A 14,879-nucleotide genomic window follows, 5' to 3' on the forward strand; every position below is an offset into this window, starting at 1 on the left:
ATGTTGTTTATATTTTAAAGTGAAATGAGAAAAATAATGGTGGTGCACCAAATTCCTATTGATAAAAAGCATTAAGTTTGACTGTCTTCCATTTTATTTTGAAATTACCCTGCTGCAGCAGCAGGATCTTAATTGGTGTATTTTAATTTGAAAGGAACTTGTGTGTGTGCTGCTATCAAAAGTAAAAGAAATAATAGTAACATATAGAGACTGTTGTGATTCAATATTGTAATATTTTAAATCTAGATTTTTAAATGATTTAAAACACAAATATTGTGTATTTTTCTAAACGATAACGTGGGACTAGATTTTCATATGTAAGAAACTGGACCAAATAGCTCTTTTACTATTAAAGGTTGTCGACCCCTGACATAGACAACGGACCAAAGACATAGCCAGTGGATGAAAAAATAATATTTTTGGCACTAATGGAACCCCTTACAGCTCTGGCTGCATGTGTTGAGAAAATTAAGTGCAAATAGTCACTTTCTGAAAAAAAAAAAAGTAAGGAACTCATTAAAGTGGTGTGGGGAGAGGGTTGTCGGATTTTGTCGAATAGAGACATTTAGTTGGATAAAAATTCAGCTTGAAGTATGTTTTAACCCTTCACCAGTGTTTATGTTCTTTGATTTACTGTACTTTTTAAATTCTTAACACGATCAATGTAATTCCAGTAGATTCTGAAGGAGAAAAGCGCCGCTTTTCTCCTTCAGAATCTACTGGAATGACGTTGATTGTGTAAACCGTTGAAAAGTTACGGTATGTTAAAAATTTGACACCCACTGAGATTGTAGAAACAATGGTCAGTGTCACTCTCCGACCGCATGGAATCTGCAAATCAAGCACAACTGGCCACAACGCCGACCATGACTCAGCTGCACTCCAACAAATGTGGTCTTTGAATCCCCAATGGTTGAGTCACCATGAAACCAGAGAATAGGTCAACGACCCAAACTGTTGTCATTTGTAAATGAGCATCACGGTACAAGGACTTCATCACTGAGTTTACAGCGTGGATGGAAAGATCAACTGAAGCCGCTCGCAATGGCAAACACAAAACATATGCAAACCAAGGCTTCAGGTCCGTCCTGGGAACCATGAGGGTCACTCAGCTGAAACCACAGCACAGCTTACTGACAAGTTTCTGGTACGCCTCCTCAAAAACCAATCTGTCTCCAAGCAGGGGGTGTAAACAAATACCAGTGATACCTAAGCTACCAATTGTGGAGGCTATTCACAGAGATAAACATTAAAAAAGAAATACACAAGAAGAAAAATAAACAATTGAACTTTATCGTCATAGAGTGAAACTTGAAAAGTTCATAATTAGCATATTCACAAACATTATCCAGTATCTGCTAAATTAAAAACATAGATTTGAAACATTTGTCCCTGATGCACAGAGATTTCGCCAGACTTTGAGAAACATTTAAGGTATTCTGCAGTTTAACGTCTCCTCTGCATTTTCCACACCAGATTATACGACATACCATTTACTAGGGGGTCTAGTTTTGTTCCTATGTCACTTATAAGGTGCACTGAACTATAAGGTGCATTAATGGAGACTAAAGAGTCAGAGATAATTCTGTCAGCCGGTTAGAGTTTATTTCCTGGGTTAGTAGTAAGGCTGAATCAGAATTGCTTCTCCCTGTCCCTACATTAATCCCTCCAATCCCTCCAATGTCCAAATTCCTTCCCTACTCACTATATTGTGTGTTCACCATTTTATAATGCCGTCCGAATCTACTATTCCAAAATCGAGTACACTAGAAATTTCCTACTAGCTTGCGTCAATACTCACTACACGAATATAGACCACAATGCATTGCGGTCTAACAATTTTTGCAAAAAAAAAGAAAATTGTTTAAATTTCATTTTTTATTGATCATTCTTTAATAACATCCACATTTTCATCATCAAAACAAATCGGAGTCACAAATAGACGTGAAAAGTTTGTATTGATTTGATTTTCTTTTTTGAGAATTCAGTGACATTTTATAGAAACGCATAATCACAAATCCTGTAACTTCCAACCTTGTTTGCAACACACGAAAAAAAACAGACTAATACCACTAAGACAAATGTTACAGTGACTATACCAACTTTGTTAATAAAAAAAAAACAACAGACACCAATACACGCTAGCTGTGTTAGCATCGTCACAAAACTACCCAACCCTATTTGTAACAGACAGACAGGCTGACATTTTGACATAGCGCCAAGACCTCTCTAAATCCTCCATTGTAAGATATTAATAGGCATTGTTTTGTTTTTAAATTTAGGCTTTTAAGTGCATGTCAAGTGCGAAAAATATGGTACAGATGGGTCAACCTCTGGATTTCTGTTAACAATCATATTGTTAGATACTCAATCAGCTTTTTCAAATCTTCGAAATCACTCGTCTTTGCAAATATGAGCGATCCATGACACTGTCAGGCTTTTAAAATGGGGGGGGCATATTATAAATTCTGCTTGGTGCCCAAACTTTTGCTCACGCCCTTATTTTGTTTTATTTTATTTTGAAAGGGTTATATGATGGGAAAAAAACAGTTTTTTCACATTAAAAGAATGCCTCATATGTATTTTCCATTTTTCTTTGGCTATTTTATGCACAATAATGATACATTTTCCCTGGGGTGCCCAAACCTTTGATCCCGACTGTATATGAATCAGCTAAAAAAAATAGCTTTTGTTTTCAAACCAGCTGTAAGCATATGGGAAAGGAGTTGGTTGGTGACATGAGGTTTAGGACAGAAAACCCATTTCCATATTTCCCAACCAGCATATTGGAAACATTTTACTGCAAATACTGTTTTGAAATGACTAATTGTGTAAACATTTTAGATGTTTTACATTGAGGAAAACCAACGTGTCACATATTTGAATCAATGTTGCTGTTTTTCTTCACGTTTTATCCTGTTTTAGTCTGGAAATTGATTTTTTTTATTATTTTGTAATAAACTTAAATGTTGATTTTGGTTGCAGTTCTTGAAACCTCTACTTTGTATGTCTTGCAGACTACCTAACTGAGGTGGACTCCACATTAGATTATTCATCAGGCCACGACGAGGAAAGCCCAAAGTCGCCCCCTTGTGCTCCAAACGCCGGCAGCAGCTCCAGACACGACCAACGGACTGCTCCTCAAACCCGGCAGAACTCAAACCACTGCTGGCTCCTTCCAGGCAAACGTTCCCTGGGCTTCAAACAAAAAGGCGAAAATGCGAATTTTGGCTTACAGCGCAGTTTCTAAAAGGTCTTTATTTGGAAATACATTTCAAAAGTTAATTGACCTTTCAGCGACACACATACATGTGTGAAAACATTGGGAAAAAAATTGTTACAAAGGCTATGATAAATATGAAAAATCATCATTATTGTCTTAAAACTGCTGCCACCAGCCAGTATAAACTACAAGGACACTAAAGAGCAGCTATAAATGTAAGTCGAGGAATGTTTTATCAGCTGCAAACATCCAGCTCTTAGACACAACAAACCAAACAGTTAAGTCAGGGTTTCTGCTGGAAGATTTTTCACATTTTTAACAACTTTGAACTTGTACAACAGGACAACCAGCCTGTTTTTGTTTTTTCCTCTGGTAAATGAAGCTGCTGAGCTCAGAGAAGCTCCTGACCAGCCTGACGGCGGACAGACACCTCAGTGTGTCTCTGTGGCATTTTACTGGTTGATTTGCATAAGCAAACTGATCCTGCACAACACAAACATGCAACTTGTTGTGGTTGAACTTGACAGATCTTCGATCCATTAGTGTGTAACAAAGTTTTCAATGGGATTGGCTTCAAAACAATGTAATATCAAATCAATCTTTTCTTTAAAAATCCAATATAATCTTTTTTATTTTACAAATGGCCTCCTTAAATTAATTTACACTACTAGCTTCGTCAAAAATGTATTATAACCAAATACAAATTGGTTTTGAATTGAAAAAATTGAATCAGAACTCGTGAATAGATTCACTGCAGTAAAACTACACTTAAAGTTCAATTTCCACATTCGTCCCTTTTTCTAAATCCCTTTAGTCCTTTCTGCCCTCACAGGGTTGCTGGAGCCTATCCCTGCCACTGTTGGACAAAACGCTTCAACTGGAAAACCCCATAACTAGACCAGCTTCCATTCTGGGCCACGTTTACGGCGTGAACAAACCGTCACCGCTCACTCAGGCTGTAGGAGGAACTCTACCTTTTTCAGAACGACATAGGAGTTTGTGTTTCGTCTCTTTTCATTTCCTTCTGTGCAATCGTGTCTAAGAAAGTCTGTCATTGGTCGCTCAAAGTTTAGTGTTTCCTGCTAAAAGTCCTTATGGCCACTTAAGTGTTTTGTTTGTTTTTATCTGTTTTTTAAAGACATATTGACAACAGTAAACTCAAAATTCATTAAGAAAAAAAATGATGAAGAATTCTCAGTACAGTTTAAAAGTGGAGTGCTGTCTTCTCCCATTGAATTGACTTTCAAAATAAAATGATTCTAAGTGTCATAAACGCAACAGAGAAAAATGTGGTAGAAAAGATTGGAGTTAAAGAGAATCAGAACCATAAGCAGATCTTTTATCTTCTATTATTTTCTTTCGCATTTTCCCTTTTTTAATTGTAATCTCTCTCATTAATCCAATTATTTTTCCATTGAGGTGCAACCGAGCTGCATTCGACTCTTAAAGGTACACCCCTCACTTTCCAAATTTGTATTTGACACAACTAAACAAACTGAGCTGGTGGTGGTCCCAGGTTCCCAGCACTTTAAAAAAGGGGCAAAACCCCAGGGGATCCGTATGGAGTCTCCTCAGAGCTCTACAGTTTATTTATACATACTTTATTTCAACCTTAAAAATATTTTAAAAAGTGAAACATTAAAGTAAACAGCAAATGAAGTAAAGTCAAAGGCACTAACATGAATGTCAGAAAACACAAATGGAAGTAAAACTTCTACCTCTATTAATATGTAATTATTTATACTATTTTCAAACTGATTTAATAGGATTGGCTTATTTTAAAGCACTTTTTAAAGTAAGGAACACAATGTTCGATCAGTCATAAAGTCAAAGTTAGTTTCTTCACAGCTTAAAGCTGCATTTGGAGTTTTTTAAGACAAAACAATGTCATCAAACCTGATTCACTTCTGTTGTTTTGTGAGTCACTCAAACAGTTTGGATTAGTTTGTTTATTATTATTTTTTACTTTTCCTTCAATCATTCGCATTTTCTCCTTTCTGTTTCCCCTCACTTATGTAAAATAAAGAAGAAAGAATTAACTTTTAAGAAACTGAGGCTCTCTGGGTTTATTTTTTTCTCGACGTGCGGCCTGCTAGGACAACCAAACAGAGCGTGGCGCGGCTTGGCGCAGCACGGTGCGGGGCGGTACGAGCTATCTACAGGGCGTAGACCCCCAGGCAGCTTGTTACAAACACACTTTTCTAAGATTTCTAATAAAAACCAAAAACTTTGCAAACAAAAAGGTTGAAAAAAAAAACAAATCAGAGTTGAGTCGTCAAAATAAGAGCGTTCAAATGAGCCTAATTCTGTTGTTACAGCAGATCCGACATTCCTCAGAGTTGAGATGAACGTTTGGATTCATCTACCGGACACAGACTGGAGCTGGATATGTGAAGCAGCTTTCTCAAAGAAATGAATCAGACCGCTGCTAAGATCTACACGAAGATTCAGAGAAAGCAAAATGTCCTTGAAAGAATTTTTTTGAAGGCATTGTAAGGATGAGAAGGGTGTCATGTTGAGGTCATGTACACCCTACACTATTATTTTTCATTTTGTTGAGTGAAAATGAACCAGAGAATGTATGACTCCCCCTGCCATTCACACCCACACATAGCACACCAACCCTAAAGTGATTTATCAAAAGCTCTTTTGAAAATCGGGACATTCTCTATAGCAGAACTCCAGGCTTTTAATTTGAAAGAGCTGCAGGAAGTGCAGCAGAAAATAATAAACAGGTTGACTTTGATGGTTTGCCAGGTGAGATCAAATTAGGCCCCTCCCCACCAAAGCTTCACATCTGTTCGTGAAGATTTGAAACCAGGATCCTGTTCTCTGCTGGTATCGTGAAGCCTCAGTGACATATGTCTGTACAGTCCTGCATTTTTGTTCATCTTTGTAGCTTCACAGAGGGTGGGGGGACCATAAAGGTGAGGAATTTGTAAAAAATTTAAAAAAGAAAAGTTTTAGACTTTGTGTATTATAAATCTGTATGTTCTAAAGAGAATTTGAACATAGCTAGTTTTTTTGTAGCTTTTATCACTAAAATGACAAATTCAATCATTTTTTTCGCTTGTTTCCCTTCTGTGACATGAGGGTGAAGAGCCACCATCTGTCATGTCTGTATTATGACGCTGTCTGTTCTTGTGTTGTGAATGGCTTTTTCTGTGCTTGATCACCTTCATTAAAAGGAAAATAAAACTGTTAATACTTTACTCCTGTCGTAACTCTTTCTTTGTTGACATATACAGGAAATTGAGCATCCATTAGAATTTTGGGTGGAGGACATTTTTTAGCAACTTTGTCACAGAAAGTGTCCACCCACCTCAACTGACTCTTGATCAACTTTAACTTCTGTAGAAGAGTCGCCCCTTCGCCTCTATGCTGATGACACAGTTTTCCATTCAGCCGCCCTTATGGGGTCAAATCGGGGTCAGCATAAAGTTACCAAAAAACAGATTGAAAACTTGAAAAATAGACATAACTAAAAATATTTTTTGAAAATTTGAAAACAAGACATTGTAAATTTGGAAAAAAAATGTTTTGAAAATTTGAATAAAATAAAATAAAAAAAGGAAAATTTGAAATAAATCTTGAAAATGTGAAAAATACTGAAAACTTGAAATAAAAAAACTATAAATGTAAAAATTACCAATTGAAAAAAATCTCCATTAGTAACAGCTGCTGTTTTGAATTTTCTTTTTTTTCAGTTTTCAAAATTTTAAAAAATAGGTTGCAATGTCTATTTTTTAAGTTTTCAATCTGTTCTTTCTTTCACTTTAAGCTGAACTGGATTTGATTCCATGCGTTTTCTCTTCAGACATAGTGAGAAAACAATTTACTGAACTAAACTGGAACTGTAGAGGAGTTTTTTTTACATTACAGTTCATTCAAGGTAGTTTTCAAAAACAAAAGCAGGAAAAGCAAATGTGAAATCACAAATGATACGTTTTAAACTACGTAAAATATCAACTTAATGTTTTTCTCCCTGTGGGAAATAAATTCAAAATAGCACAGAAGACGAACTTAAACTTTGTCAGAGTATAAGCTTATCTAGCATAACGAAGAAGCATTAATGGGAATATTTAACAGAAACAACTTCTTTCTGTAGCAAATACAAAATACTAATAACTACTAAAATACTAATACATTTTTAGTAGGGATGAAAATTATATTTTTATTTTATTTTCTTTAGTAACAATACGTAACATCAAAAATAATACTAAATTAACATAAAACAGTTAATAAATGAAAAGGAGTAGAAAGAGGAAAACATATATTATCAGCCCCTATTGCTAAATCAACAAAATTTAATCAAATATATCAAACTAGGAAAATGAAAATTATCTTTTGCATAAATATTAAGGACAATTACACAAAAATACATCCACATTTACATAAACAGTTGTCAACACAACCATCATTTAATTTTATTTATCTACACTATAGGTCCAGTAGCATTAACTACATAAGTTTTATAAGATTGTTTGTCTACATATTATCTCTAATACTTATTAAATGATATTAGATACAAATCAAAAAATGTATTAGACAGTGGAAGGAACAGCAGTATCGGTTAGGGATGTAAAAATTGATCAAGAAACCACAGATATGAACAAGATTATGTTGGTAAAAAAATGTAACCGATAAAGACCTAAATATTCAATTTTCAGCAAACTGCAGTTTCTCTTTCTGTTTTTCTTTCTACCTTATTTGTTCTATTATGCTCATGCGATGCAAACAAAAAGATGTCCAATCATAAGCTTGCTTCTTCCAGGCCAATACCTGAATACATTTCTCTGTCACATGCCATGCATTATTATTTATAGCCTTAAATACCATATGAATGAGAAATATCTAGATTTTAGCATTTTTGGTAAAAGTATCGGAATCGTGGACCATGTATCGAGATGCACATCAAATTGTGTTTTTAGTAATATTTCAATCATGACACGTTCATTATAATAGACTTAAGACATTAATGCATAAAAATGTATATAAAAATCTAATGTGTAAATAAAAATACTGTGAAAAAAAACAAAAATATAAACAACACAGTTCTACCTATACCAGGGGTCGGCAATCTTTAACACTAAAAGAGCCATTTGGTCCAGTTTCTTACAGTTTAAAATCCAACGAGAGCTGGAATTTCCCACGTTATCGTTTAGAAAAAAACACAATATTTATTTTTTTGTGATGATTAAAAATCATTTAAAAATGTAGATTTTAAATATTACAATATTGCATTTCATCAGCATCAATATGTTTCTATAACTATTTTTATTTCTTTACTATTGACAGTCGCACAAAGGTTCCCTTCAAAGTATAAACTCAAATTAAGATCCTGCTTCTGCAGAAGAGTTTCAAAATAAAATGCAAGACAGTCAAACATGATGCTTTTTATCATTAGGATAAAAACACAAATTTAAAGAAGATTTTTACAGAATTTCTATGACATAATTTTGCTCTGTGATTTGACATATTAAAAATCTAAACAGAAATAACTGATCCATCATTTATTTTTAATTATTATCATTTTTCTTTAGAACTACAGAGCCACAATAAAGAAATAAAAGAGTCACAGGTTGCAGACCTCTAACTTATACATATAAGAAACTGTGTTTTGTTGCCCCAAAAACGTGACTAGGATGAATTACTGTCGATGGGTTTGAAATGGCTGGACCGGATATGGCCTTATTTTGCGAGAGCAGGAGGTAAGGTATGTTCTGTGGGGGATGTCTGACTTATTCCAGTGATGATAATATATCTCTATGGTTTCGGGCTGTTCAAAGCACCGTGATATACCAGATAATGCAAAAACAAAGGGTGGCACCTCTTTCTTTTTTGTTTTTATTTCTCCAAGCGCTTTGCTGGCGCCCCCGGAAACCGCCCATGCCTCAAAACGCTACATCGTGGTACCACCCACACACTGAGTGAGACCAGATTTCTATCAATTGAGATGTAATCCTGTACCCTTTGGCATATTTAATTCACTCTTGTTTGCATTTTTGTTCCCCCACGTTGTTTAGGAAACAGTTAAGATCTACAGTATCCTTTAGGTGAAACCACAACAAACACTTTTGCTGCTGTGTAAGTAAGCAACAGTTGTTTTTTAGTTGCACAGATTTAAATAGCATCATTGTGTGTCACTGAAAAGGCAGATAAACAAAACTCAACATGCCAGTTCATTCTTTCCATTCGTTTTTTTTTATTCTTCATACTCCTCCATTCATATATGCTATTTATTTTCTATAGAAAGACTCTGAAGTATAAACTAACACTCTTAGAAGCCTGCTGACTAGGGCTGGGTTGAAAAAATTGATTTATCGATTTGAATATCAGTAATCGATTCAAAAAAGATACAAGTTGATTTAACACATAAAGCTAAAGCCCGCAAGCTTAACGTTTAATGGAATTTCCCAGAGGACGGCTAATGCTAGTGCTTGGTTGACCTAAAAAATACATTGCTGACTGAATGAACATCTTCATATACATACAGGCATGAATATTTCAAACTTGTTAGGAGATTTTGCTTTTTTTTTATGTTTCGATGAAGCCAGAGCTGCCAGTCATGCTCACACACACACAGTACCACAAATTCCAACATAACCTTTCAACCTGGACAGTAAGACCGTGTGGTTCTCAGTATCGAATGCTGCGGACAAGCAAAAATAAGACAACGTAGTTCCCATCGTCAGTTGCTCGGAAGATGTCATTAAAAACCCTCAGCAGCGTCGATTCTGTGCTGTGCATGGTTTTAAAAGTGAACTGGAACCTCTCCAGGACATGGTTCTCATCAAGGAAGGAGTTCAACTGTAGGGAAACCACTTTCTCCAAACGTTTTGAGAGAGGACAACCTAAATGGTAAAGGTTGTATACTTGTACAGGGCTTTTCTACCTTCCTTGAAGGCTCAAAGCACTTTGTAGTCACAGTCCCATTCACACACTGTCACCAACCTTCCACCAGAGGCAAGGTAGGCTCTTGCCCAGGGGCGCGTCGACAGATGGGTGAGCAAGTCAGGAATCAAACCCGCAGTCTTCCGATCGGGAATCGACCACATCACGGACGCCCCTAAAGTTAGCTAAGTCACTTGTCAAGGTTTGGCCTTTTAATCAAAGGTTTAACAACAGCATGTTTGAAACTTGTAGGTACCACACCTGTAGACCGACAGGTATTGATGATAATGAGGACCAGCTGTCCTATGCTGGTGATGTTTATGGGGTCCAGATGACCCCACACCCAGATTGATGTGTGATCCACCCCATGACAAAGGTAGACAGTATTTTTTGATTGCCATGGACACCAGTGAAGATAAAAAATCCTTGAAAAAAAAGTTCAGGACGCTGTCTTATTGGGTTCAGATGACCCCATTTTTAATGTAAACACGCCTAATATAGAAGACTCAGGAGGTGCAGCAGAGTAGTGTCTGCTTCAACTCATCAGTTTTCTCTGAGACCATCAGTCTATCAGTCAAAATACAGAGACTGTGTGGTCTCAATGAAAATTCAAAGACTGTAAAGGTGAGAGTGTCAGAAACACCCAGACAAAGACATAATTGAACAAATGTCTTTAACTTGTCTGTGTTTCATAACATCATGTTGACCTTCAGTAAATGCAAAACCGTGATCTGTAATCAAAGCAGAGCTGCAGTAAACAGAGGGCAGCTGGAATGTGACGGAGTGTTGACACTCTGCAGGCTTTCCTCTGCGTGGGCGTTGACGTGGGCTTCCCTCGCCGGGTTCGGAGGAATCTCCCACTGATGTTGGAGTAGAGGAATCCCCGGCCCCGCCTCCTACAGTGATGCAAGCCAGATCAGGCAGATCCATGGTGAAACCTGTTTGAAATACAGTTATTGTGCTTCTGTTGGACCTGAAACTTCTTTATATTTGCATTTTTGTAAACAGTACTTCATTAGAAATTCAATAAAAATGTAGCAAAACTACATTTTAGATAAAACAATTTTTCAATTCTTCACTCTTTCCTGTGATTTTATGTTCCTTTCTGTCTAATTAATCCAGTAAGACTTTATGTAATCCAGAACTAAAGCTACACTTTTGTCCATAAAAATCTTTCTCGTGCAGCTTTATATTTCGTTTTTCTGATGGTTCTGTCATTTTACTGTAATAAAGGGATGTCAATCTTGTGAACACTGAAATAGGATACACATCACAGATCAGACAAAAAAGGGACGGAGTCTCTGTTTTACATGGAAAGTAGGCTGAGCTGCAGTTCCACAAGTACCTGTTACGCCTCTGCCACTTTCCAGCTATGCAAATTCTCCCAAATGATCCCGACTCTGCAGGGATAAAAGGCTCAGGTGAGCATGGAGTCAGACAGACAGGATCAGGGACAGAGAACAGAGGCAACACTGCTCTGATTCAACCGGCTCTCAGGACATCTGCTGCTCCTCCACATCTCCAGCATGCACTGCACCGGCCTATTGGTAAGTAATCAGTCACTTCTATTGTTTAGGATCAGTCAACACACAGCAGTGTGGCTATTATGTGGTTTGACTTCATGTCTCATGAATACAAACAAATATGTTTTTTGTTTTTCTGTAGCTCTTCTTGGGACTGATGGGGTCCGCATACACTTCCCCCATCCCAACCTGCGCTAAGGGCTGCACAAATACCACAGCATGCCATTATACGCATTTTAAACACGTGTCATTGCCGTTCAAAGATTCTATTGCACCGTGGACCATGGCTGACTGGTAAGAGCTGGAAGAAAATGTCAGCAACTTCTGAAATTAAAGAAAGATCATGAAACTGGAAGAGAAATGCCAAAACTTATAAAAGCATTTCCTAAATCCTGTTTCCTTTGTCCTTTTCAGTGATCCTGTGGATGGCAGAAAACCCAAAGTTATCCCGCAGGCTGTGTGTGGCAAATGCATCCAGGAGGACATGATCTCCAAACCAATCTACGTTCAGATTTCAGTCATTTATGAGTCTCAAAATCCAAATGTCCAAGGATGCTGCCGTTGTAACATGGATGTGGCTGTTGGCTGCACATGTGTGAATAAGCAGCACTAACTTCACTTTGAGGAAAGTTCTTTCTTCATGTAATGTGCTGTAACAATGATTTAACATGTCAATGACATAAGTTTACTCTGTAACATGTTTTACATGACGCTTCATTTCAACATTTGAAAAGTTAGCTTGAAGAAAATCCTTCACTGTGTTCAGACTGAGAACATGACACTTTTATTGACGTGTTTTAATCGTATGTTTTTATTCTGAGAATATTTCTGTCTAGCAGAGATGTGAGAAAACAGTTTTCCTGCAGTTAAACTTTTGACTGTCTTTGACAGAGTTTGTGAACTGAATTATTGTTGCACCTGCACTTTTTACTCTAATATATAGATTTTTATTTTCACATATTTTATCGGATGCAGATCCTTTATTATTGTGCTGTAAATATTTTGTTTTGTACTTTTAAATAATATTAATAAAAAGACAATGTTACTCCTTTGTTCTTCATTTGATGTTTTTGGAGAAGCTCATCCTCATCTGAATTTGATTTTTTTAATCCAACAAATAATATATATCTACTGTATATTTTAAAAGAAAAAAAATATAAATTACACTATAAAAATTAATTCAATCTAAATGAAACAAATGTCTTTTAACAATATGGAAAATTTGAAGTTACTTCTTTGCTTGGAATATTTTTATCATCCATTTATTTAACCAGCTTTAACTCTGGACAGATTACTAGTCTGTCGTAGCGCCACACAATCACAAATCCAAACACACTCAGTCACCCCTAAAGACAACTTGGAGTAATCGCTCAATTCAACTCAGCTTCATTTATATAGCACTTTGGAAAAGCAGGCAGCTAAAACAAAGTACTGAACACCAAAAACACACAAAGACAAGATAAGTGCAAAAAAAAATAAGAAACAAGATAGTAAATACGCTGTGAGACTAAAGCACTAACCACTGCACCACTATGGAAGCTATACATTAATTTTCTCAATTAATTAAAAAAGTAGGACCCTGTTCCACATAGCTGTCAGTAAGTCAGACTTATTCCTGATGCATGTTGGACTCTGGCAGGATGGCCGTTTATCACTGGTTCTGTTTTTATGGACAGAGTTTCTAGGCGAGGCCAAGACGTGGAGGGGATCTGGGTTGGGGACCACAGGATTTCATCTCTACTCTTTGCAGATGATGATGTCTTGTTGGCTTCATTGAGAGTTTAGTCAGACACCAATTTACCAGTCCATCTTCATTCCAGTGCTCACCTATGGTCATGAGCTCTGGGTAATGACCAGAAGGTTCACATTAGCTGCTTTCAAAATAAAATACACCCTGTAAAAATAAAAAAAGACTATTTGTTTTACCGTTGTTTGTGCATCTCAGCCATAAATTTGTAAATATACCTATCACAAGGCCAACTTAAAATCCTTTAATTTTTTAAAAAATAGAAAATTCTCAATCTCAAGTGAACCTATACAACAGCCGATTAGTAAATGGGTTCACTTAATTCACTTAATTAATGATGCACAGTTGAAAGTATTGGAACCTGGCAAAGCAGCTCACAGCACAAGGCCAGCTGGGAGTGCTTTGGGATGGGACACTAAGAGCCGCACAGACTCTGACTGAAAAACTAAATGGACTGGAGGCCAAGATCGATGCTCCGTTTGCCCGCGTGTCCTATCAAACTCTCCTTTGGGAAGAGGAAAACCACCTTGGAATGGGTTACTGTTCGACATGGAGGGAACAATGAAAATTGACCTGGATTAGTGACTACTTTGACACTAAGCAGTACCTGCAGACTTTCAGCAGGCAGACAGAAACAGGCTGCTTGTGCCTAAACAATCTTCCCTAATTGGACTGTCCCTGGCCAAGGACATTCTCCCTGGCCATATCATCAAGACAAATCCACTGAAAGTGCGATAAGCAGAGCTGGGTGTCATGGAAACCCACATATCTCCCCTCTCCGTGCCCTTTTCACTAGTTTTCAATGCATTGAAGAACTCTTTTTGCTCCCTCAGGCTGTGCTGTAATGCAATGTCATAACGCACAGCTGCTAAAGGCCTAGCCTGGCGTTGGAGTGCCGATCTTTCGTCTTTGTGAATCAATGTTGCTTGAATGGCGATGTATTTTTGCTTGTACTTCAATCTATGCCAATTTACTGCAACACAGGTTGAAGATGCTTAATTTTTGACATCATATCCTGCCCTACCTAATGTGTCTTTTCTGGGCGATTAGCACTACCTGATCTGAGCGGCTGCTTCCCACCTCTGGGCAACTTGTCTTTGGTTGTTTTGTGTCGCTCTACCACCAGTTTCAGTAATATAAACCTGAGACCCAACAACGTTCTCAGGACCGCATTCTCAGGACCCAGGCTTTTTTTTAACACAGCGCCCCTAATGGCTGGAGGACTAACAACACCCTCAGGACGATCTCAGGACTTATTTTTTGAGAAATGAATGAGACAAAAATTTATTTAAAATGTATTTTTCTAAAATACATTTTATTAATGGTGAAAATTGGGTATGTTTCATTCACCCTTAACTTTGATTATAACTGAATATTTCTAATGTTTTTCTTACTGAGGAATTATACATTTATTTTTAACCCATAGAACGCCAGTGTTTTTTAGTGGAAATATTATGCAATATATACAGGCTTTAGATTTGCACAAACAACA

At 36.9% G+C, this 14,879-nt stretch overlaps 1 protein-coding gene and 1 long non-coding RNA gene across 3 annotated transcripts in view; one reads left to right on the top strand and one right to left on the bottom strand.

Moving 5' to 3' along the window:
• LOC112158861 (cryptochrome-1) overlaps positions 1-6,435 on the top strand; it is a 41,543-nt gene extending 35,108 nt beyond the window's left edge. For both annotated transcript variants that reach the window (XM_024292501.2, XM_024292500.2), the window contains one exon: positions 3,018-6,435. In XM_024292501.2, coding sequence (XP_024148269.1) covers positions 3,018-3,026 — 9 coding nt within the window. In that variant the 3' untranslated portion in view covers positions 3,027-6,435. The remainder of the gene's footprint in view (positions 1-3,017) is intronic.
• A 4,178-nt stretch (positions 6,436-10,613) lies between these two features.
• LOC112159721 lies at positions 10,614-14,618 on the bottom strand. Its single transcript, XR_002921528.2, has 3 exons — positions 14,444-14,618; positions 11,463-11,517; positions 10,614-11,055 (listed from the first exon to the last, which is right to left on the bottom strand). It is a non-coding gene; the product is annotated as an uncharacterized LOC112159721 (long non-coding RNA).
• Positions 14,619-14,879: the final 261 nt, after the last annotated feature.

Source organism: Oryzias melastigma, linkage group LG7 (genome assembly GCF_002922805.2).
Source record: "Oryzias melastigma strain HK-1 linkage group LG7, ASM292280v2, whole genome shotgun sequence".
Lineage (NCBI taxonomy): Eukaryota > Metazoa > Chordata > Actinopteri > Beloniformes > Adrianichthyidae > Oryzias > Oryzias melastigma.